Source organism: Pogoniulus pusillus, chromosome 2, assembly GCF_015220805.1.
Source record: "Pogoniulus pusillus isolate bPogPus1 chromosome 2, bPogPus1.pri, whole genome shotgun sequence".
In the NCBI taxonomy this organism is placed as follows: domain Eukaryota; kingdom Metazoa; phylum Chordata; class Aves; order Piciformes; family Lybiidae; genus Pogoniulus; species Pogoniulus pusillus.
Window position 1 is genome coordinate 8581820 of NC_087265.1, and position 25379 is coordinate 8607198.

Sequence of the window (25379 nt, forward strand, 5' to 3'; positions counted from 1 at the left end):
CCTATCCATAACAACAGAAATCTTTCCAACAGCTGCTTTCAATTAAAAAAAATATTAACCCCGAGGAAAAAAAGTACAAAAATATCCCCATCTGTTTTTCTTGCCACTCACTGCGCTTCTTTTGTGAGTGAAATATGTACAACAATACAATCCGACAAAGTTGAATGAAAAGTACCACAATTCCAATAATAAGCTATCTTTTTTTTTTCCCTAAATGAACAATTTAAAAGAAAGCACTTGTGCAGATTTTCCCCTGTGACCTGCAGCTCTGTTCCCATAGTAACTATTGAGGAAAGAAAAGGATAAGAAGCCTAACTTATACTTTTCCCAATACCAACAAAAACCGGGGAAAAAGCACCTTATTCTCAAAAAACTATTATTCTTGGGAAGGAAAGAGGGACATTAAAAGATTAGTGTGAGTCTCCTGTGTAATCTAGTTTAAACCACCACCTACTGAACATCTGATGTTGGTTAGACAAAGATATTTGTTAAAGCTTGTAGCCTTTGTGTAAAAGAACTACTGAAATACTTTTGTGAGCCCAACAATAACAGAATTACCAGGCATGTGCTGTAATATCTCACATCTGAACTCAGCGAGCATCATCATCAGTCCAGAGCCAAGCTGCTGCTCAGTACTCATCTCTGCTGAGGACCTAGCACCCTGCCTATTACATCCATGCATATAAAGTGCTCATTTAAACACATATTTCAGTGTCATTTCTGTTCCTCCTTTCCTTGCCTTTTAAATTTGACTGATAGGCTGTGCTCCTCATACTGCTTGCTGTAGCATGTTTTTCTAGAGAAAGAAAATACAGAAGCCACAGACTCTTCCCTTAAGCAGTGCCACCAAGAACATTTTCACGGGTGTCTTCAAGACCCTGAAGGAAAAACAGAGCTAATAAGAACGCATCAAGTTCCATGGACAAGGAAAAACTCCATCGGCTTAAGCACTTCTGCAGCTCTGATTACTCTTCCAGGAACAATTCCAATGTCTCTGACACTGGTTAGCATTCTCTGGGCCAACAGGGCAGCTTCTCCAGTCATGTCTCATATGCTGAGCTTTGAGCCCTGCACCTTAAGCAGAAATCCAGAAGCTACAGTGGACAAGTCCCTAATGGGTAAGCAATGGGCTGCTGTGGCACATTAAACCAACATAGCAGCCAACCTCAAGCACCTGAAGGACACGGCAGGGTGGAAGATAAGCTTCCAGCATAGAAAGGTTTTTAGGAGACAGACTGAGAAACTGTGTACATTTGTCTGGTTCTCTGACAAACTCAGCAGTATTTACTGCCTGAAGACACAAGGTCTCTACCAACTTTGAACTCTCACCCACCTAAGTGTTCTCTCTACAGCCACTGCCAAAGGTTAGCAAGTAAGGCAGCTGATGCATCCCTGTAACTCCAACAGGCTAGATTCAACTGTTCAGAAAACAAGACCAGATGAGGACACCACAGCAGAAATGGAATGATAAAGGCAAGGAGAAGTAGCAGAAATAAATGCAATAAAATTTAGCAGTGTTTGGAATAAAAAGGTGAAAATGAGGGTAGGAAAATGTAAGGAGTAATAAAATAAGCAAGGATATAGCAATCTGAGACAACTGCACTCCTGCCTAAGGAAATATAAGACTAGTTTTGAGCCTACCTTTAAATCTTCTCAAACATGAGTGTCTGGTATCAATCAGCACATTAAGTTTTTGTTACCAATGAAATTCTGAAAAACAAAGTTATTTGAATCTCCAAATATTACTGTTTTGTTGGGTTTTTTTGGTGCTTGTTTGGGTTTTTATTTAGTTTTGCAGAAATAAAACCATAATTTAGATAGTGCCATAAAATGTTCTTTGCAAAGAATTATTTTAGACAAATTTACAACTACAGTGCTGGGGTTTTTTTTTATATTTAAATGACTCTAATGACTACTTAAACTTCACCAACAGATTAAAAACAACTAAACCACTTCAAATTAAACTGCTCATTGCAAAATATTCAAGAAGAGCACCAGTTATGGAACTCTGATGTGTTTTAAGCCAGGCACTCCTAATTAAAATTGTAAAATATCAGTGGGTGACAATTCCTCTGTGATTTGACATGATTCTGGAGAGCAATGCATAGAAAACATCTGTTTTGGCAAACCAGTTCAAAGAGAATATGCTTACTAACAGGGATCCAGAATAGCTTGGTGTCCTTAAGTTGCAAATATATTAGGAGCAACTACCAAAAGAAGAGTTAAAGAATGCCTAGTCAAGTGCAAAGGTAGAAACTAAGCATGAATCAAGGCAAAAAGCAGAAAAAAATATCACTTTAGCACAGCTTTTTAATTATCAAACTTATGACAAGAATCTTGACAAGTTTTAGAAGGAACTTAAAGATTCTTTCTTTACAATTGTTTATTGTTGGTGCTGTCCATATAACAAGACTGCAATCACTAACCCCAAAGAATTGCTGCAGTCCTAAACTCTTGGTAAATAGTGAAGAACCACAGAATCATTCAGAGTTTGATTAAATCAAAGCTAATTTTCCAGGCTAAAGTTCAGATACTTCAAATTCCATTCACCAAGACAGGAGAAGAATAACCTACAATTAGAATATTTGCCACAAAATAAAGTTTGGAGATGTCAGGCAGTGAGAATTATCATAAAATTCCAGGTGTCACACAAAGCTAACTAAAAAGGACAGGTGCACTTCATTAATGGTTGTCCTACCAAATAAAAGACCCACCTAGTCTAGGACAGATCATTCTTCACTTTGTGGAGCTTTTGGGGAAAAGAAATCACTTGTTGCAGAGCTATCTTTCAGTCTCTTTTCAGTAGGTTTGAGTTCTACTGCCCTTTGAAGATCTGGACCCCTTTTAACGTTTGGTATACACAGGTAAAAGTTTGTCTCTTAAGACATAAGGTCAAAGGCACTTCCAAGCCAGCACTTGACCCTCCCGAAACTGCAGTCTTGAGAAAGGGCATTTCATAGAAGCATTATCCAAGAACAGAGAACAAAAGGATGGGTTTTTTCATCTTAGCTGTAACTGGCTCACCTACATTCACAAGCAGTTCAAAGGTTCCTCCACGTCAGAAGTTGTTCTCCGAAAAGTTCATTTCATACCCTTTCCATTACAGATTAGAAGGACTAATGATCAAGCACCATTTGTTAGCCTTAGTTTAAGAAGGACTTTCAAATCTAAGTAATAACTCAGAATTAAAGTTATTTTGTGTTCACCTGGGGCAACAGAACTTACAGGTCACCACACCTAGCTCCCAGGAGTTCACAAAGACCAGAAGATTAATAGTTTCTTCCTCATGTAGGTATCTCTCTCCTGTGATCAGTTGTATTACAAATCTGTTTGCCAGTTTGATTTCTCACTTTTGCTGCTCTTCCATTCCTAGCAGGGAGCCTGCCCCTGCTGAGCTAAATGACCATCCTGATGCATTTTAAAGAATTACAGATGGAGAAATCATTGGAATAGCAGATCTGGGTTTCTAATAGTCCCCCTTCTTCCCTTCATTAGTAGATAGTGCATTATTTCCATGTGAAATAACACTTCAGCATAGTTAGAGACCTATTTTTCCTAAGCATCAGAATATTTTCATTCTACAAGCATATTTTTACAACATTCCTCTTATTCAAAAACAAACAAAGAAACAAAACATCCACAACACAGCTTTGGCTTTGAGAGCCACTTTTTCTCTTTCATTCTGTTAGTATTTTGGGGGGAAATGGCACAGGCACAATTACTGAAGTGTACTCTATAAAGGACCAGTGATGGCAAGATTGCAACCTATCCATGCAGCAATGCCAAGTGTCTCTGCAAAGGGTTAATGCTCAGCATTTGGTGATCTTAATTACCAGTCCCTCTACTGTAAAACACCCACAATATTTCCTACATTGCACATTTTAGATTTTACTTTAGCACTAAACATTAGTGTCATCAACTAGAATCACGATGAGGATAAAAGTTTGAATGGCCATCACTGAAGCACAGATGTATTTTAAGGGATCAGGCCAAGGCAGCATGGGTTTATGAGGGGCAGGTCATGCCTGACCAACCTTATCTCCTATGACAAGATAACCTGGCTACTGGATGAGGGAAAGGCTGTTGATGGTGTACTCCTAAACTTCCAAAAAGCTTTTGCTACTGTTCCCCATAAAATTCTTGTAGACAAATTGTCTACTCATGGCTTGGATGAGCACACTGTCTCCTGGATAAAGCACTGGCTGGTCAGGAGAGCCTAGAGAGCGGTGGTCGGTGGAGTTAAATCCAATTGGTGTCTGGTCACAATAGTGTTCCTCAGGGATCTGTGTTGGGACCACTTCTTTTTAACATCTTTACTGACAACCTTGATTCAGGCATAGAGAGTGTCATTAGTAAATTTGCAGATGACACCAAGTTAGGTGGCAGCGTTGATTTGAATGAGGGTAGAGAGGCTCTTCAGAGGGACTTGGATAGGCTAGATCAATGGGCCAACATTAATGGGATGAGTTTCAACAAGGCCAAATAACAGGTCCAGCACTTGGGTGACAACAACCCCAAGCGACGCTACAGGCTTGGGGTGGTGTGGCTGGAGAGTTGCCTGCAGAAAGGGATCTGGGGGGTGTAATAGACAGGCAGCTGGGTATGAGCCAGCAGTGTGCCCGTGTGGTCAAGAAGACCAACAGCATCCCAGCTTGTATTTGACACACTGTGGCCAGCCTCTGCTTTGGTGAGGCCACATCTCGAGTATTCTGTTCAGCTTTGGGCACTGCAATACAAGAAAGATGTGGAAGTGCTGGAGTAGGTGCAGAGGAGGGACAAAGCTGGGGAAGGGCCTGAAGACTAAATCTTATGAGGAGTGACTGAGGGAGCAGGGGCTGCTTAGTGTGAAAGAGAGGAGGCTAAGAATCATAGAATAGAATCATAGAATCAACCAGGTTGGAAGAGACCTCCAAGATCATCCAGTCCAACCTAGCACCCAGCCCTATCCAATCAACCAGACCATGGCACTAAGTGCCTCATCCAGGCTTTGCTTCAACACCTCCAGGGACGGTGCCTCCACCACCTCCCTGGGCAGCCCATTCCAATGCCAATCACTCTCTCTGGGAAGAACTTCTTCCTAATATCCAGCCTATACCTACCCTGGCACAACTTGAGACTGTGTCCCCTTGTTCTATTGCTGGTTACCTGGGAGAAGAGGCCAACCCCCACCTGGCTACAATGTCCCTTCAGGTAGTTGTAGACAGTAATAAGATCACCCCTGAGCCTCCTCTTCTCCAGGCTAAACAGGCCCAGCTCCCTCAGCCTCTCCCCGTAGGATTTGTGCTCCAGGCCCCTCACCAGCTTTGTTGCCCTTCTCTGGACATGTTCCAGCACCTCAACATCTTTCTTGAATTGAGGAGCCCAGAACTGGACACAGCACTCAAGGTGTGGCCTGACCAGTGCTGAGTACAGGGGAAGAATAACCTCCCTTGTCCTACTGGCCACACTGTTCCTGAAGAGAGCCAGGATGCCATTGGCTCTCTTGGCCACCTGGGCACACTGCTGGCTCATCTTCAGCTTACTGTCTATCAGTACCCCCAGGTCCCTTTCCTCCTGGCTGCTCTCCAGCCACTCAGTCCCCAGCCTATAGCGCTGCTTGGGGTTGTTGTGGCCAAGGGGCAGACCTCATTGCTGTCTACAGTTACCTGAAGGGACACTGTGGAGAGGTTGCTGCTGGTCTCTTCTCACAGATAATTGGAGACAGAACAAGGGGGAACGGCCTCAAGCTGAGACTGGGGAGGTACAGATTGAACATTAACAAAAAGTTTTTCACAGAGAGAGTGGTCAGGCACTGGAATGAGCTGCCCAGGGAGGTGGTTGAGTCACCCACCCTGGAAATGTTTAATGATCATTTGGATGTGGTGCTTAGGGACATGGTTTTAGGTAAATCTTGTAGAGTAGGGTTACAGTTTGGACTTGGTGACCCTGAGGGACTTTTCCAACCTGGATGTTTCTGTGATTTGCACTTTCAGGCCCATTCAAGAGTCGAAGAAAATCAACATGGTGAAATATGCAAACTGCTAACTGGCCATTGCTTTCAAACAACATTCATTTACAGGGATTTAGATCTAATTAAATTTTCTCAATATTTTTATCACCAAAAAATGCTTTGGTAGTTAGGAAGTGTCAGAAAATTATTCAGCTATTTGAGGTTGCTGAGTAATTTAATTGATATAATTACAGCTTTCATGTTTAGGCTGGCAGTCATAAAATAAGTGCCTGACAAAGAAAAGTCTTGAAACCAAAAGGTACCATGTACAGATATTTCAACATTCATCTTTCATCTCTAGAAACCAAAACATAAAAATAAATGTATTTAAGACAGGCCATGAAGAGGCAAAACAGCCAAGAGAAGAGTATGCATGACCTACCTCACACTGCCAAGTTCTTAGGCTTTAGGAATATAAAGAGCCTGTGTTTTTGTAGATGCAATGACTTCCATACAGTTGCTTTCACTGAGACCAAGACCATCAAGCCCAGCATGAAAATGCACGGGTCTTTATTTGACAAAGCTAAGGATTTAGCTAAAAGTCTCTATTATAAACTTCAATGCTGAGACAATGCTTGCTATTTTTTGCCATCCGCATTAAAGATGCACCTCTGGACTTCTGTGTGAGAGGAAAATTTACCTTAATACATATAAATTAATTTTCTTAAAGTCAGAGCTTTCAGTAGCATAATCTTCTCTGACAGAGGATAGGAGAGCTCTGCAGAGGGACCGTGACAGGCTGGATGGGTGGGCAGAGGCGAGTGGGAGAAGATTTAACAAGGCCAAGTGCAGGGTTCTGCACTTCGGCCAAGCAGTGCTACAGGCTGGGGACAGAGTGGCTGGAAAGCAGCCAGGCAGAGAGGGAACTAGGGGTACTGGTGGATAGTAGCTGAGCATGAGCCAGCAGTGTGCCCAGGTGGCTGGGAGAGCCAATGGCATCCTGGCCTGGATCAGGAACAGTGTGGCAAGCAAGACAAGGAAGGTTATTCTTCCCCTGTACTCAACACTGCTCAGGCCACACCTTGAGTACTGTGTCCAGTTCTGGGCTCCTCAATTCAAAAGAGATGTTGAGACACTGGAATGTGTCCAGAGAAGGTGGTGAGGGGCCTGAAACACAAGGTGTATGAGGAGAGGCTGAGGGAGCTGGGGTTGTTTAGCCTGGAGAAGAGGAGGCTCAGGGGTGACCTCATTGCTGACTACAACTACCTGAAGGGAGGCTGTAGCCAGGTGGGGGTTGGTCTCTTCTCCCAGGCAACTAGCAACAGAACAAGGGGACACAGTCTGAAGTTGTGCCAGGGAAAGTATAGGCTGGATGTTAGGAGGAAGTTCTTCACAGAGAGAGTGATTGGCATTGGAATGGGCTGCCCAGGGAGGTGGTGAAATCACCATCCCTGGAGGTGCTCAAGAAAAGCCTGGATGAGGCACTTAGTGCCATGGTCTAGTTGACTGGATTGGGCTGGGTGCTAGGTTGGACTGGATGATCTTGGAGGTCTCTTCCAAGCTGGTTGATTCTATGAATCTTCAATTATAAAGCATGGCATCCCAATATGAAGTTGAATTTCTCTACAGCAGGTAACTTGCCATGGTTGCAACAGACAAAACATGGTTTAAAAACAAAACTGCTCATCTCCTTTACCATCAAGGACTGCTCTATTCTCACTGGATTGCTTCATTTAAAAAAAGACAACAGCTGCAGGTTTTCTTTCTATCAGAATGGATCTGCTCAGTTCTGACATTAAAAGCTACTGATTTATTTTTGTTACACAAACCACAAATCTCACAAACCACAAATCTCACAAACCAAAATCACCAGGATCCAGAGTCTAAGGCTATTTTATTATTAATATCCTGCCACAACAGGTGATGTTTACCCTGCTACCCTCTCCAGATCAACCAGCTCCCTTCAAGTCACCAACTCTCCTCTTCCCAAAACACTTCTCTGTAATCTTTTGATAGTAAGATGCACCTTTGAGATTAACCATAGCTGAAAAATCATTTCAAACAAAGGCAAAAAGAGCATGCAGGGGCCAGCCTCATATGCCATCCTGACAGCAGACTGCCATTTACACTCTCTTGTAACTGATTTCAAGATCTCTGCAATTTTACTCTGGTATATGTGCTCCCAGATGCCTCGGAAACAAATCACAGAACAGCTTAGCTTGGCAGGGAGCGTGGAGATCATCTACTCCAACTTCCCCATCATGGGCAGGGATGTCCCTCAACTAGGTTCAGCTACTCAGGGCCTTATCTGACCACCAGGAAAGAAGCACTCACAACCTCCCTAGCCAGCCCATTCCAGAGTCTCCCCACATGCAGCAGAACTATCCAAAGAAAGCTGTTAGTTTATTACATACACCCTGGCACCCTAGCTTCTTTTAACTAAGATTTTCCCCAAGTATCCATTCAGCCTGCTGAGAGAAACCTCAGCTCCTTGTCATATTCCCTAAGGTGACTGCAAAAGAGATTCAGGAATTAGAAATGCTGCTGCTGCTCCAGTACAACTGCAGAAAAGTAGAGGCTTCACAAATAACACTTTGTTTCTTAGCAAAACAAAGTGGTTTGGGCCAATATAGTGCTCACTTCAACCTAGAACTAGATGTAACTTAGATGTAAGTTTCAACAACATATTCCAATGGGGGGGGGGGAAGGGAAATTTTGTTTACAAACATGAAAATATTTACTGGGGGAGGTGGGGAATCCCTGGGGGTTCCTTCCATACAGGACAATAAATTGGGCTCAATCTTACAAGTTATTTACATTTGGAAAACATTTCACTCAAAGTTGTTTTCTGTTTTTCATCACCACATAGGCAGAGAAAGTGCAGCAAAATCATCAAAATACTGGTAGCATTTAAGGCTTTTAAAATTACTTTTGAGAACTCCCACATTTCTAATTCACTGTGAGAGTCACAAGAACTGACAATTTCCTCCAGCATCTGAGGAACAGACCTTCACAAGGAGCTCATCACAGGGCTTTCAAAGCATGGTACCCCATGTTCACACAAACCTGCGCTCTACCTTTTCTTAGTCAGAAAGGCATCTGCCTCAGACATCTCTGAAGCATCAATTCCTCCTTATTGTCTACTGGAATCACATTAAATTACATTTTTATGACTCCTAACACACACCCCTAAAAACTGACAGTACAATACACCTCAGAACTGAAGACAGACAGCATTAAAAGGTCCAATTTGTCTTAAGAAAACTCTACCTTTCAAAGCTTGTTCAAAAAATGAAGTTAATTACACTGAATTGGGAAAGACAGTTGTTATGTTGTTTATTTCCTCTTCATTTTGCAAGCAAGACATTGTAAAAAAGGTCTTTAAATATGTAGTATCAGATTTTATTTAACCAGCACTTCACCAGCACTCACCCTCCCATCCCAGCAGCCAGGGTGAGATTGTGTTGATCTCACCAGAAGGGCAGGAGCCTTCCCAGAATAGCAGTTTCATTATTCACCTAATTCAGTCTCTTACCTCCTAGAGAACTATAATTTAAAAACAAATAACCAAACAGCAAAGCAACTCTCCAAAAATAAGAAAGGAAATTATTTTTCCATCATATTTAATCACTCTGTCGCTCAGTGATAAAAAGGCCAAACCTCAAACAGAGCCTGGGCGATAAAACCTCTGGTTCAGTTGCATATTTCTGAAGTAACTTGAGTAAAGATTTCCCAAATTTGCCAATTTCATTGAACATTCTTTGTTGCTGTGTTGTGCTACAAAACAAGTGGCCAATGCATCACAAATTCACAGACTGCATTGGACTGGGAGGGACCCTCACAGGTTATCTTGTCCAATCCCCCTGCAGAGTGCAGAGACATCCAGCTAGATCAGGCTGCCTGGGGCCACATCGAGTCTGACCTTGAATGTCTCCAGAGATAAGGCCTCAACCACATCCCTGGGCAACCTGTGTCAGGCTCAGTTTCATGCATTTATATCATACCATCTCCCACCTAGCTCTTCCCTGTCACTAAGGATCACAGTGCAATCAACTTCCCTTCACTCAAGCTTCCAAGCTCTGTGCACACCCTGTTTTGAACATTTAAGCACTGCATGTATCCAATCTGACCAATGGACAGAAACAATTCACTAAATACACCAAAGAAGTGATAAATAGGTCAACCAAGAGCCTGGACTTCCAGCTCACACCATCCTGAAAGATGCTGGTGTGCCCTCCTCATTTAAACACGAAAATGATTCAGTATTACAAAAGGGAGCAGTATTAGGATGATGATTTCAGGAGGCAGTAAAAATTTGACTCTTGGCTACAAGGCACTGAGGATTCCAGAATCGAACCCTAGAATCGCTCTGGTGCATAACTGTAACAGACATGAAGATCACTAATTTAAAACAGAAGTTAAATCCTTAAATCCCTCTCATTTTTCAGTTAAAAAAATAAATAGAAGACATTATCAGGATATCTCAAATTTGTTATTGAATCAGAATGAAGACAGTACGATCACTCCACTCTTGAATACAGGAATTACCTTGTAGATAATCCAACATAGCTTTTTCCTACCTGCTTTCCAGACAAACTGATGACCTCTCCTGGCTTCCAGGTCAGCTGTTTGTAACATTAAGAAAACAAACAGAAGGAAGGACTTCCCCAGGCTCTGCCATGCCCAATGAGGAGAAACCCAGTTCTGTTGTAGAAGCATAATTCAGATAATTCAGTCTCTTGTCTTCTTTGGTCCTAGAATTAACAAAAAAAGGAAAAGCTTCTTAAAAAAATAGTCTCAGCCTAAGGATAACCTGGTGGCCACTGTGCATTTCATAGTCCCTACGGGGCAGATTTGCTGAGGACAAGGTTCTTATAGAGGCTTCACTTGAAGAGAAGAAGACATAAAAAAGGGAAAAGAGAGAGCCAATTCTCAGAGGACTTGCAGTTCCATCCTACAAAGCTAGTCACTGGAAATGCTATTAGCAGGTTCTTAAGAAGGAATCTACCAGTGCAAACAACTGACAAGAGATATGGTAACAGTTTATGATTCTGTGTCCCCTCTTTTCTCTATTTGAATTTATCTTTTCCATGAGTATTATCATGCTATATGAAGACTAAGCCAAACCTGAGAATGTGTACCAAAAATTGCCTCTGAATATAGAACCCCACCTCCAACATATTAAGATCCCTGACAATCAAAATGTGAGACCTGGAATTTTTATCTCCATACCATACATGAACATGGAATGCACAAAAACAACACGAGAAAAGGAGGAGGAAAAGCATGGATGCAGGGGTTGCTTATCATACAATTGCCAGGGCTGGAAGGGATCTCTCAAGGATCATCTAGCTCAAACAACCCCTGCCACCATGGGCAGGGATGCCTCACACTAGATCAGGTTGCTCATCCAGCCTAGCCTTAAAAGCTTCCAGGGATGGGGCTTCCACCACCTCCCTGGTGTACAAGCCTGAAAATGAAAACAAGGCATTACTCAGGCATTTCTCTTTAGTTTTGGACTTGAGTCCAAGTCCCTGATCTTTGAACTCCAGACCAGCAGTCAGTTACTCCGGAGAGGTCTCTCTGACTGAAAGAGTTTACTTAAGGTCTCGAATACTTTAGATGAATACCAGAGCCACATGGTGAGACTGGAATGCACCAAGTCCTGTTATTGGAGCAGTTTTTCATCATATGAGTCCTTAAAATGATGATTCTGCAGCACCAGAAGCAAAGAGGAACATCTCTCTGGATCACCCATACAAAGCAGGAGCCTAACCTCTAGACGCAGGCATCCACATTCTTAGCACACCATAGGAAGGCTCCAAAGAAGAGAAATATAGAAGGCACACAACAAAATAAAACCTTTAAAACTCTGGTTTAGCCCAGTAATTGAAATCTCTGTTTTCCTCCTCCCAGAAGATGCTCAACAAGTCACTCATTTAGGCAGGTTTTACGTGAGTTTCAGGTTATTTTGGATTCACCCACATTCAAGTGGAACGGCTCTGAAGTCTCAATAAATGTTCAGGGTATGTGCCACAGAAAACAAGAGATAGTTTCTGATGAAAATTTACATATTGATTTTTTTTCTTATGTAATAACATTTGTATTTATACCATGTTCGAATTCCCAACATAGTTCTACTTATTAGTGATTAATCCTACTTTTACAGGTTAAAAATGTCACATCCGTATTAGCATTCGGAGAGCGATAAAACCCATCTTCAAGATTTGCCTTCATTGTCATAATCTTGATGATTTCCATTAAAATTATCAGTTATTAGAAGTGTAGTCCAGAAAATTCCATTACATTCTTAACCTTATGAAAAGCAACGTTGTCATAATACATAATACACAGAGTTCTTGATAAGAAACTGAAGATTAACCTGAAAATAGTACCTACTGACTCGACAGTTAAAACTTTTCATTTCAAGCTGTATTTAAATTACTTTGAAACAGTTTCTATCATGATAAATTCATGCAATTATATTTAATCAGATATTGACTGACTGCAGCAGAAGGCACAATGTTATATTTGTTATCTGGCTTAGTTCATTCTTGCGTTTCAGATGAACAGCATTTCGGGTAGACCTGAAAAACCATCAGGCTGACCAAATGCAGTAATGTGGGCAAGGGACCAGATCTGTTCCTTTGCTCAGGTCTTCATGTTAATTTAATTCACAATCTGCATTTAATTCAGAATGCACCCCACTGAGTCCCACCACCTGGACAGTGTAACACAGACCAAAAGTGGCCTTTTATGAAGCAGAAGGGAAACTCAGGAATCTTGAGCATCCTTCAGAAATAAGATGCATTAGGGAAATGCCTGGGATGGGGGAAAGAGGACTCCTCAAACATCTTGCAGTTAAGGGCATTTTTGCCCATCCAGATGACTGCTCACCTCACACAGATGAGCTGAGGAGGAGCAACTCGTCCAGTGTCTTCAGCATTGCAGTTACTGTCTATGGCCGTCAGAAAACCAAGTCACCGACTTTCTGTCAAGGGAAAGAGAAGGAATTAGCGACATTGGCTCCAAAACTGATCACACCAATAAATGCAAAGCAAGGGAAGATGTTATTCAGATACCCAGATCTAAGTATTGGAGGGGAGCCAACAGGCCCAGCCCTGTACAGACAACACTCATCTGAATTGCAGGGCAGCTCTGCAGATGAAGACAGTAAAGAGAGCACATCTTAAACAGGTGGGGCATGAAAAGGGTAAATCCAAGGAAACCTCAGACAACAGCTGATAAAGATGCTGAGATTTTTAATGAAGCATCAGTAGTGCTCATCCGCTGATTTCTCAATACACTTCCTTCATCTTCACATTCAAAGGGTCAGTAAACAGCAGTAAATCCCTGGGAGTAGCAGCCTTCTGCCCAAAACAAGGGATTTCACATCTGCTCATTCCTTGGGCAGGACTACAGAGATAACTGGCTACTGCTCCCTGCGGAGCAAGAACTGAGATTACATTAAGTCAGGGGAAAAAAAGAAATAAATTAAGACACCATGACACTGATTCTAATCTCACCCTCCCTGGCAGAGCTCAGTAGAGTCCACTGATTTACACCACAGCAAAGCACAATGGAAATTTGTCTGCGTATCTAGGTTTGTGTAACACAGTTTGGAACAGTAGCTGTTCTGTCCTGATATGATAAAAAATTATTGCACAGGCAACATATGCTATCTACAGAAATATGAATAAATTACATTAGGAAGGCCACCAACACTTCACATCAAATTTAGCTACAGTATATCACAGCTCCCATATGTGTCGGCATGGCTAGCTATAAACTGGCAAATACTGGCAAAAATGGAGGGGGGGTGGGGGGGAGAAGAAAAGTGAAAAAGAAGGAGAAGAAAAAAAAAAGAAAACCTAAATTTCCATTTAAAAAATTTATTTCAGTGAGAGTAGTCATGATTAAATTCGTGCAGTTGCTTAAATATATTCAAGATATATGTTCTGCTCTGAAAAAATATCTCTCTTTTCCAAAACTGTCTGCATTTATTCAATACCCTTCATAATACAAGCCTAGCCAATCCAGTGGTCTGCACTAATATATTCTCATGAAATTAAATAATGAGGAGTTGCTTTCGTATATTTGAAGGATTAGTCAGAAACATCCTTTTAATTTCCTTTGGTTTGCACGGAGCCTTGTTCAGATAAACACAGGCAGCATGCATTAGTTGGGAACACCTTGAAAGTATCTTGAAAAAGCCCTCTGCAAGTTTTCTAATGATCATCACAATTAATTTACATCACCTAATCCACTGCTGCTTCTCTTAATGATAAGACTTAACAAAAAGTAGTTTAGAATAACAGGCTTCATTTAGAAACCCACATTTCTGCTGAAAACATGGCAGTCAAATGCAGTGCCCAGATGTGATAAACATGCATATAGCTGACAACTACATATCTTATTTCTGAAGTATTTAAAATTTACTTCTTTTCAGCATCAGTGAAACATCCAGCACTCAAATCCCTAATTCCTGCTTAGAAAGGAAGGGGAAAAAAGCCTTTAGGAAACTTTCCCCATTTTCCAGCCACTTCTGGGCACTCAGAGGCAGAGGTTTCCAAACGAAACCTCAGGCACTGGGCTAATGCAAGACAAGCTGGACTCTCCAAAAGTATTCAAGGATGAAAGACAAAAGACTGATGATCCAATTTTGACTCTTCACTCTACACATACTGCAGTGGTAGAGAATGGACCAGGTGCTCTTTCTGCATGTTTTCTCAGGACAAGAGGTTTCTTCAGTCATTCTGCACCATTACGGTGGTTTAGGAAAGTTCAAGCTGGCTCTGCTCCAACATAGAATTATACAGGATTTATTACTGAACTTAACAGAAAGATCAGCTTTAAATGATCTAAACCTGAGACATGATTTCTGCCTTGTCATACATCAATTAAATCACCCCCTGAGTTCACTGGGAGTTGCGACCTTCCCTGCCACAGGTAAATCTGACCTACTTTTACTGTATGAGAAGGGAATGCTGACAAGGACACCTGGGTAACACTCTCCATTTAAAATACACGATGCAATTAAAATAATTCCAAACACTTTACATAGCAACACACATCCAAAAAAGTACTTGCAGACTGTATGCATGGCTGTAAGTCATTTGGCAGGTGTCTAGCACAAAGGTAAGCATCATTAATCATGAATACATTTTCTTAACACAAACGTAAGCAGTAATTATGCAACTGTTTGCCTAGTACAGAGAGCACAAGGCCACTGTTTGTGATATTCCAAGATAATCTGGACGTTTGTATCATACTCAGATAGCAGTGAAACCTGCCTTGCTTTCTCAGAAAGCTGTTCTACTCTGTCCTGAAGCAGCAGGATGCCTGGGCTGGAACAGCAAAGACTGATCACCAGAGACATGTGCTGCAGACCATCCCCGGAGAAGGCACTTTCAAAAAACCATTAGTGCTACAGGTGTTGAGTTTACTAAATGAAAGTGTTTGCATAGTAACATACATCAAACTGGGAACACACCTTCATCTTTAAGTGGCTATGTGCCTAAGACAAAGGTGTATGTGTATGCTATCCAAGGTTTTACTTAATGATGGACGGAGTTACCTTAAATTTCCATTACTTCCATCTGGAAAACAAACACTATGCACTTTTCCCCTTATAAACATGGAGAGAGACAGTCCTCTAGTTGAAGTAGGGATGCTCTAAATTCATTCCACTTCCAACTGTGTCAGAAACCTCCTGTAGAAAAAGTCACTTAAGGTCAGGCTCCAACACTAATGCTTGATTCTGCAAGCACTCCCCTTGATGCAGTGGTGTGACTTTGCATATATGAGAGCAGCAGCCTGATTTTCTGTACCTCTGCTTCCTCATCTCCAAACCTCAACTGAGAATAGAAAATCCAGGAGAGAAATGCATAGCATGAACAAGCCAGATTTATGCATCAGGTTGACAACTGCCCACAGGTATTTTCATCTTAAGTGGTCACTCATGGAGAATCAAAACATCAAGCTCCACAATTCTTGGGTAATTTGCTACAATAACTCCAAGGGTAAACAATGCCTAAAAGAACATCTGCTATTAACACATCTGCGTACAGAAGATAAGCCCAAGCAACCAGCAGACAGGCAAAGTCACTCTGCTTTGGGCCACGAGTAAGCCTGCACAACCCCCCAGATCAATAAAGCTGAACATAAATTCAGCTTGTCCATTTTCACTTATGAAGAAAGTTAAGATTTAACACTCAGCTGCTAGAAAAGCCAGTAGGTAGTCACTACTTTTACCAGTTGCATATGAAAGTGCAGGTATTCTGGTGATGTCTGTAGTCAAAGGAGAAGAATCTATTAATCATTCTATCATTTTTCGTCTGTTCAATTTGTACACTTCCTGTGTCAAAGCTATGGCAGATCCTGGGGATTAGAAGCAAGGATATTAAATTACTGTACTGCTAATTAATTTCTACTTAACTTACATCAATTTGTTTGGGGTAAAACCCGTGAATCCTAAGTTCTCCTGCTTCAGTTTTCGTACATCTAGAAGCATAACAAAACCAGGTTTGAATTTAGAAGTTTATAATTAAACTTAGATAAGTGGATTATAATGAAAGACGTTCCAGCAAGGGAGCTCAAACTGATGCATTATGACTACATTAAAGAAAACACCAGAGAATAGACTTTCCATCAGTGGAACAACTTTAATTAAAACAGTGATAGAGCAGAGCTGTTCTCCAAAACGATGCTACTGTTACGTCTCCTTCATTCTAAGTGCTTCCAATGGACTCTATGGGAATGCACTTGACTTTCAATAATAAAAACTGCATGTGATTTCAGACTTTTCTGAGTAATCCAGGTCAGAAGATCACTTCAACGTAGCTGAAGCAAAACTTGGTTCATTTGTACACAAACATGGATGGCTTACGCTCAGCCAGCAGAGCAGGGAGATTTTGAAGTGAAGGATTCCAGTGTTTATGAAAGACACCATCCTGATGCTCTCCAAGTGTACCATCAGACAGTCCACTCATGCCAGCTGAGAGAAGAATGAATGATGCTCAATAACCAAGGAGCACCCCAAAGTTTCTTTCCACTGTAATCATTTGGTGTGACCCAGTACAGAAGTGTCCAAGGGTTATCCAAGCCTTGGACTCCTTAATGGTATTTAGCAGCCACGCACCCTTTGGTGCATTAGGTGTATCTTAGCATTCAAAGGAGGCTAATTTACCTTCACAAATGTTCTTCAAGCTATTATCATACTCCTCGCAGCAGGAACAAGTGCAGAGCAATTAAGATTAAAATGCTTAAGACTTGTCAATAGGTTTCTCTTGTGAACTCAGGCATTGATTTTTTTCCTGAGCTGCAGAACATGAGGAGTGTCAAAGAACTTTTACATAACCTTTTCACACTCCTTGTACACTTTCATATATTTCGTTAAATATGAGAGAGGCTGCACAAACTCAAACCAAACATCTGCAGAGCTCCAGATCCTGCCTCCCATGTGAAAACAAAGTCAAATGCCCAGGGTACAAGAAGTGCAAGAACAAAGTGTCCATAAATAATACTTCTCACTGCACCTTCCCAGCCTCCAACAAGTTGTGGCTGCCACACCTCCTGAGTCAGATCTTTGTATCTCTTATAAGCTTAGGGAGTCACATCCTGAATCTATATAAGTTTGGGGAGTTTTATCCATAGATTATGCATATGTCCCATATGTACCTGGATGCTTCCTCACAGCAGGCTTGTCAGCCAGCACAGCAGAACACAGCCCAGATGAAGCTCAGTGATGTCTTCATGCTATATACATAACCTTTCCATGGCAACAAAACTTTATAGCTTTGAGGGAAAAGAAGTTTTGTTTATTTTCAAAGGATAGAGAAAAGTTTGAGCCTATTATCAATATACTGTTCTGCTGTAGCTCTCATCACTGGCACTGGGATGAACTAAAGGTCCTTTCAAACTCAGCTCTATCTCAGAATTGCTGTCACAGTTGCATAGATCTTGGATTACCGTTAAATTGCAATTAAGCAGACAAAGTGAAAAGGAGCTGGCACTGCTTCCAACGGCATTTCAGTAAACGCTATTGCAAGTTGTTGTTCAAAGAGGATTACTCTCACCTCACTGGCAAAACACTGCATATAATGCACATTCAGCTGTATAACACCATTTGAAAAGCAGCATTGGAAATTGTTTTCCTTTAAGAGGTAAACCTAAAAGTCAGAGTCTAGGGAGAGCAAACTCCCTACTTTATCAGCATGACCATTCACACTGAAAACACCAGAAAGCTTCAAAGTTGCCAATTATAAGGAAGCAGAGTTAAAAAAAAAAAACACACAAAACAAACCACCTCATAACCTGTGCCACAAGAACAAGAGCAGATTTTCCTGCCATTCCCATTAAACTGCTTTCAGTTCACAGAAATTAAATTGCTTTACTGCAGTGATTTTCTTCTACATTCTGATATTACTTTATATTATTTGACATTAATACAACATCACAGGCTGTAGGTCAGATGGTTTTGTTTCTCCTCATGGGAACACGGCCACCATGTAGAGTTGATCAATCTCCAACACAAGGTCAAAAGAATACAATCAAATACCACCAAGCATGTGAGCTCAGCAAAGACTCAGGCTCTGCTTAGCAGGGGAAGGACCATCTGCTTCCTTGCCACGGGACTGGCAAATCTGGCTATTATCTCAAATTTGCTCCACTTCCACAGAGCAACCAAGCACAGGCATGCACACAAGTATCTGACCAAACAAATTAACTACAGACAGGCAGGATAATGCTACTGTTCTGAACTGTTACTCGGTTCTGGGGCAAAGTACAGAGGGTTCAGTTTTGAACCTCTGAACATTGGTGACTATGGCTAACAAAACCCAGTCTTGTACACAAATATGCAGAGTCCAACTTCAATACCTCTTGACTGCTAGAAAGGTTTTCCTCTGCTGTAACACCTACATTAGCAATAATTTCTTTTCCACAATATCCATACCACTATTTGTATGTGGTCATTACTTTTTTTTGCCATTTGGACTACCTAGCTCTAGTCTGCACCCAAATGAGCTAATGTGGAGAGACACACACACATCCACAAGATAAATTCCATCTCAAAAACCTAATTTCCAGAGTGCCAAAAAAACACATTTATTCCAACACATCCTCTGTCACCAGCTGTTTATTTCAGTGCATCGAAGCACAACCTTGCAGGAAAGGAGAAAATATAGAGCATGATGCAATGCAAATGCCATACCACTCCAAAAACATGCAGGCTCTATAGAGCACAGTTAATCAAGCACTGACACTGTAGTTCCTCACTTCCTACCAAACATCACCAGCAAACTTTCATGATGAACCCTCCTACAATGAAGCCTCCATAATTTCCACAGAATAAAATCATGTATAAGTCAGGCCCCGTGTGAGAGTAACTACTTTAAATATTTGTCATTAGAGGTGTCAAAACAAATTAATTAAATGCTTTAAGTGATGCCTTCCTATTGATTCACTCATTTTTAACTCCATTCACTTCACAATGGATGTTCCCAGTCACTGGTGCCAACTGGCAGACAGTGCAAAAAAAATCATGGAATGGCAGGGGTTGAAAGCAACCTCCAGAGACCATCGAGTCCAACTCCCCTGCCAAAACAGTATCACCTAGGGCAGGTCACACAAGAACGCATCCAGGCAGGTCATGGAATTCTCTGGAGAAGGAGACTCCACAACCTCTCTGAGCAGCCTGCACCAGGGCTCCAGCACCCTCACAGCGAAATTTTTCCTCATGTTGACATGGAACTTCCTGTGTTCCAGCCTTGTCCTACCACAGGACACCACTGAAAACAGTCTGGCCCCATCTCGACACCTATCCTTCAGATATTTGTACATTTCAGTAAGATCCCCTCTCAATCTTCTCTTTTCCAGGCTCAACAGCCACAGGTGTCTCATTCTTTCCTCATCAGGCAGACATTTCAGTCCCTTATTCATACTTGTAGCTCTCTGTTGGACACTCTTTAAATATCCCTGTTCCTCTTGAACTGGGGAGCCCAGAATAGGACACAATACTCCAGATATGGTCTCACTAGGGCAGAGTGGAGAGGGAGGAGAACCTCCCTTGACCTACTGCCCACATTATTTTTAATGCACCTCAGGATACTATCAGCCTTTTTGGCCACAAAGGCATATTGCTGCCCCATGGATAACTTATTGTTCATCAGGACTCCAAGGTTCTTCTCCACTGAGCTGCTATCAAGCAGGCAATTCCTTAACCTGTGTGGTACAGGTTAATAAAAAAATAATACTTCAATAAATAACTAAATACATGGTGAAGGCTGAACACACATGGGGAAAAAAAGGAACAATGGGATTGGGATAAAGAGCTTGTAAAACCTGCTTCTGAACACATGCACAGGTGCCAATGTGCTCCAAATCCAGCTTCTGCTAACTACCAGACAGACTTGCTCCAGCACACCAAGAGTAACAGTGTGCAGCAACACACAGCTTGTGCTGAAAAGCAGCATTTGGTGTTTAGGTGAAATTTATTTTTGGGAATGCACAAGCTCCTGCTCATGTCAATCTTCCTCACACCACCACATAAGGGTCTTCGGTGAAGGCTTTGCAGGGCAGTACCCAGGAAATCTGTCCCCACAAGAGTGACACGCAACAGCTGAGAGCTCACACCACACCACCACATCACATCACTTCATCTAGAGTGCAGGAAATACTAAGCAAAGGCTCCAAGTTCAGAACTGGCTGTTAGGACGCGTGCCTGAAACTCAGGCATGCCCAGGTGGTGTAAGAATAGGTTCTTCACACTAAAACCAACCAAACAAAATTAACAACATCTGTAGATTTGTTTAAAAATGGACTTGCTTTCACCCCTATGTATGATGACCAACAAAAACCATAAAGGCAGTCTGAATGATCCTACTCTTTAAAGCAGTTGGAGCTTTTAACCAGTTGAGTAGAGCTGTGTATCTATTTGAAAATGTCATCAGTGTTACCTTTCCCACCCTCATTTCTTTTCCCCTGTAGCTGACTCTAGTCATGCACTGTATGTTATCACATTGGGAAGTCTAATCTCTTTAGGGTGGGAAATATATTTGCCCTGAACACGATAGAATATGATTCACACAGGGGTCCCTGACACTGCTGCAGTATTGACACAAAAAATACTCCTAATGATATCAACCAATAAAAGCCTTCAGTTTAATATTATTTAAGCAAGGTCAATTGCCCATTCAGGTTGTTCTTACCAGAGCTCATGTTACATCACTGGTCCCATCATCCTGACCTTCCCTGCTGTCATCCCCATTACAGTTCAATTAACAGAGGAGTCCTGCAGTGGCTTGATGAGCATCTGCTGCCTCTACCCGGCAGTAATTCAATAAGGGTACACCATAGGAAGAGATAATGAGAAGACAGCCCAGTTGTTCCATCTTGCCCCAGGAGAGCAGATGAGTTTGGTTTATGGGAAGGAGTGTGACCTATGAAAAATATCAGTTCATTTCAGAGTTTCAGTGCACTAACTGGCAACTTCAAGTGTTCTCCAGTCTCTCATGCTGCAGTCCGCAAGGATCCAGAATGCTGGTGAGTGAGTCTCTGATGTAACAACCCTTCCCACGCTGAAAGGATCCAGCTCCCCGAAACCATTTGCTCCTTGCCAGTTCTACAAAAGGAACACTTCCTACCATGCATTCAGCAGTGGTAGGTTTGAATTAAAACATTAAACACCTGAGCAGAGAAAAAAGAGCCCAAACTACCCCCAAACTAATTCAGAGAGAATGAAATTCACCCCTGTGTCATAGAATCATAGAATCAACCAGGTTGGAAGAGACCTCCAAGATCATCCAGTCCAACCTAGCACCCAGCCCTAACCAATCAACTAGACCATGGCACTAAGTGCCCCATCCAGTCTTTTCTTGAAGACCCCCAGGGACAGTGCCTCCACCACCTCCCTGGGCAGCCCATTCCAATGCCAATCACTCTTTCTGTGAAGAACTTCTTCCTAATATCCAGCCTATACCTACCCTGGCACAACTTGAGACTGTGTCCCCTTGTTCTGTTGCTGGTTACCTGGGAGAAGAGGCCACCCCCCACCTGGCTACAATGCCCCTTCAGGTAGTTGTAGACAGTAATAAGATCACCCCTGAGCCTCCTCTTCTCCAGGCTAAACAGGCCCAGCTCCCTCAACCTCTCCTCATACGGTTTGTGCTCCAGGCCCCTCACCAGCTTTGTTGCCCTTCTCTGGACATGTTCCAGCACCTCAACATCTTTCTTGAATTGAGGGGCCCAGAACTGGATACAGTACTCAAGGTGTGGTCTGACCAGTGCTGAGTACAGGGGAAGAATAACCTCCCTTGTCCTACTGGCCACACTGTTCCTGATGCAGGCCAGGATGCCATTGGCTCTCTTGGCCACCTGGGCACACTGCTGGCTCATCTTCAGCTTACTGTCTATCACTTTCAGTAAAACCAAAATGTCCTCTAGAGCACTGTGGGTTCTCCTGCACTGCAGATCGTGTCAGCCTGGGTTTTCTCACCATGCCACACAGAACACAGTTATCAATGTCAAGTGCAGTGATCACCTCCACCTCACTGATGCTCTAATTCCAATTCTCCCTCCATTTTATTCTGCATCTTTGTGCAGAGTCCTCTTGCTTTGACACCCACTTGCCCTCTCAAACTCTCCTCTTGCTTTAGGAACACCTGTCCCATCACTAAAAACCAGATGCACCTACAATCCCTTCATGTCCTACTCTAGAATAGAATCAACCAGGTTGGAAGAGACCTCCAAGATCATCCAGTCCAGCCTAGCACCCAGCCCTAGCCAGTCAACTAGACCATGGCACTAAGTGCCTCATCCAGGCTCTTCTTGAACATTTCCAGGGATGGTGACTCCACCACCTCCCTGGGCAGCCCATTCCAATGGCACTTACCACTGATTGTCACTATTTGAGAGAGGTGGCTCTGGGTTGTCTTCTGTCTCTCTCACTGCTATGGATCAAACAGTACTGGAAGCAAACTCCTCTGGCTCTGCTCCTGATTTTTACACCTTCTCCTCATGTTTGTCCTCAACATAACTACATTGTTCTTCTACAGAGCTTCCACTGAAGTTCAAACTGACCAACTCTGTTACCCAGGTTCTTGGCTCACACCTCCTACATCACAGAATAGTCCGGGCTGGAAGGGACCTCTTGAGGTCATCCAGTCCACCCTCCATCCTGCAGTCAGCAGGGACATCTCCACTAGGCCAGATCACCAAGGGCCCCATCAAGCCTTGCCTTGAATGTCTCCAGGGAAGGGGCCTCAACCACCTCCCTGGGCAACCTGTTCCAGTGCTCCACCACTCTCATAGGAAGAATTTCTTCCTAACACCCAATTTGAATCTGCCATTCTCAAGCTTGAACCCACTGCCCCTCATCCTGTCACTGCAGGCCTCTGTGAACAGCTTCTCTCCATCCTTCCTGTAAGCCCCAGGGTGCTAGTTTGAGCTAGCTGAATGTTTTGGTGAGAAGAATCAGACTATAGGCTGTGAAAAGGAAACAGTGCTGATGTCCACTTCACTCATAGGCTTGCTGAGATGTACAGAAACAAGGAGCCAAACACAGATAACAGAGTCACCCTCTGGGCTGAACTGCTCTCTCTAACCTAACCTGCCATCTGTGTGACTACTCCATCTGCTTCCTAACCCCCCTGGCCGACCCTCCAAGCTACCTTCAACATAGGGGCAAGGTAGAGGGATGGGAGGAAGGTGGAAGGTGGTTGGGAGCCCCTCCTGGGGACTCAGGTTTCTGGGAGGGGAGTTGTGTTTCTGCATTACTTTTTGACCTGTGTATGTCTGTATAGACTGTAAATACCTGCTTGTACATTGTGCTAAGCTGTAAATTCAAAGCTTCATTCAATTTCCAGAGCCACTGAGTCCAGCCTGGGTGATTTTACAAAGTGTGTGTGGGAGGGGGGGGGGTTACACCCAAACCATGACACCCCTGCAGGTACTGGCAAGGCTGTTATTAGGTTCCCCCAGAGCCCCCTCCCCTCCAGACTGAACACCTTCAGCTCACTCAGCCTGTCCTCACAGCAGAGGTGCTCCAACCCTCTGATCATTTTCATGGCCCTCCTCTGTACCTGCTCCATCAGATCCATGTCCTTCCTATAATGAGGGCTCCAGAACTGGACACAGTACTCCAAGAAGGTCTCACCAGAGCAAAGTGGCAGAATCACCTCTCTGGACCTGCTGGTTACACTTCTTTTGATGCAGCCCAGGATACGATCTGCCTTCTGGACTGCAAGCGTGCACTTTCTGCTCCTGTCCAGCTTCTCGTCCACCAGCACCCCCAAGTCCCTTTCCACAGGGCTGCTCCATTGCCACCTCATCCCCCAGCCTGTACTGATAGTGAGGACTGTTCTGTCTCAGGTGCAGGACCCTGCACTTGCTCTTGCTGTACTTCATGAGGTTCACCTGGGCCCACCTCTCCAGCCTGCCCAGGTCCCTCTGAATGACCTCCCATCTCTCTGGTGCGTCCACACCACTGCACAGTTTGGTGTCATCTCCAAACTTACCGATGGTGCCACATTTACTCTCACTGACCATAGCCTTTAGGGTAGGAGGTATTTTGCCTTATGACTGTAGCACCCTCATGAGTTTTGCAGCCTCATTTCAACAACCTTATTCACTGAAACAGGCATTTTCATCTTGATTTTTAAAACTATTTTCTGTCTCATTAATGAGCAGAGAAAAAAAGGAATATACATCTCTTCCATAAGCTCAGCTTCTGTAATGTGGTCAGTGAACCACAGTCAAGTTACATGGCTGTACAGTCCCATACCTCCAGATTCACTGCTTAGTTTCTCACAAGATCATCTTCATTTGAGACACATCCTTTCCCATCACACAATTGTTTGCATTGCCCTGAGGATTGCTTATCTGCTCTGACTTTTCTATGAGCAGAGTCCTCAGGTCTGCTCAGTCCTCATTCACAGGATTATCCACATTGGCAGGGCTCTGCCTCAGGAGGTCTCTAGTCCAATCTTCTGTTCAAAGTAGGATTAGACAGCTATGAATCACACAAGATATTCTACGTTGTCCCAAACTTTATTTTGCTTCTTCTTCTCACCAGAAAGCTTCATCTGCCAAGCTCACACTGTGGTGAATTGATTCTCCCCAACTCATGTGCCACACAGTACAGGATATGACTCCCCTCCCTGGGTCACACAACAAATCACCAGCAAAGTCAAACACAGACTGTGAAAGCTCAGGTATCACAGTACTCCCTTAACATACCTGGCTGCTGCCTTCCTTCATCTATGGAAACAGTAATGAACATTACCTCCTGCCCCCTCAGCACACCTTGCCTCCCACTCCCCTCCTTATCATCTGAGAACCAAAACAAAGATCAGTCAGCTTTCTTACAGCCTGATACACTTGAACTTGGCTTGGCCCAGAGAAGGAAGAGCAGGACCCCAAGACTGAGTAAATTCCAGGCATGTGCAACTGC

At 42.9% G+C, this 25379-nt stretch overlaps 1 protein-coding gene across 5 annotated transcripts in view; it reads right to left on the reverse strand.

The window, feature by feature from the left end:
• THSD7B (thrombospondin type 1 domain containing 7B) overlaps positions 1-25379 on the reverse strand; it is a 427787-nt gene that overhangs the window by 340760 nt on the left and 61648 nt on the right. For 4 of the 5 annotated variants that reach the window (XM_064155654.1, XM_064155664.1, XM_064155685.1 and 1 more), the window contains exons 2-3: positions 12827-12920; positions 10510-10683 (exon numbers count right to left, since the gene is read on the reverse strand). In XM_064155654.1, coding sequence (XP_064011724.1) covers positions 10510-10648 — 139 coding nt within the window. In that variant the 5' untranslated portion in view covers positions 10649-10683; positions 12827-12920. Of the gene's footprint in view, positions 1-10509; positions 10684-12826; positions 12921-16371; positions 16406-25379 lie in introns of those variants that run through there. The other variant, XM_064155674.1, reaches the window with a different exon arrangement.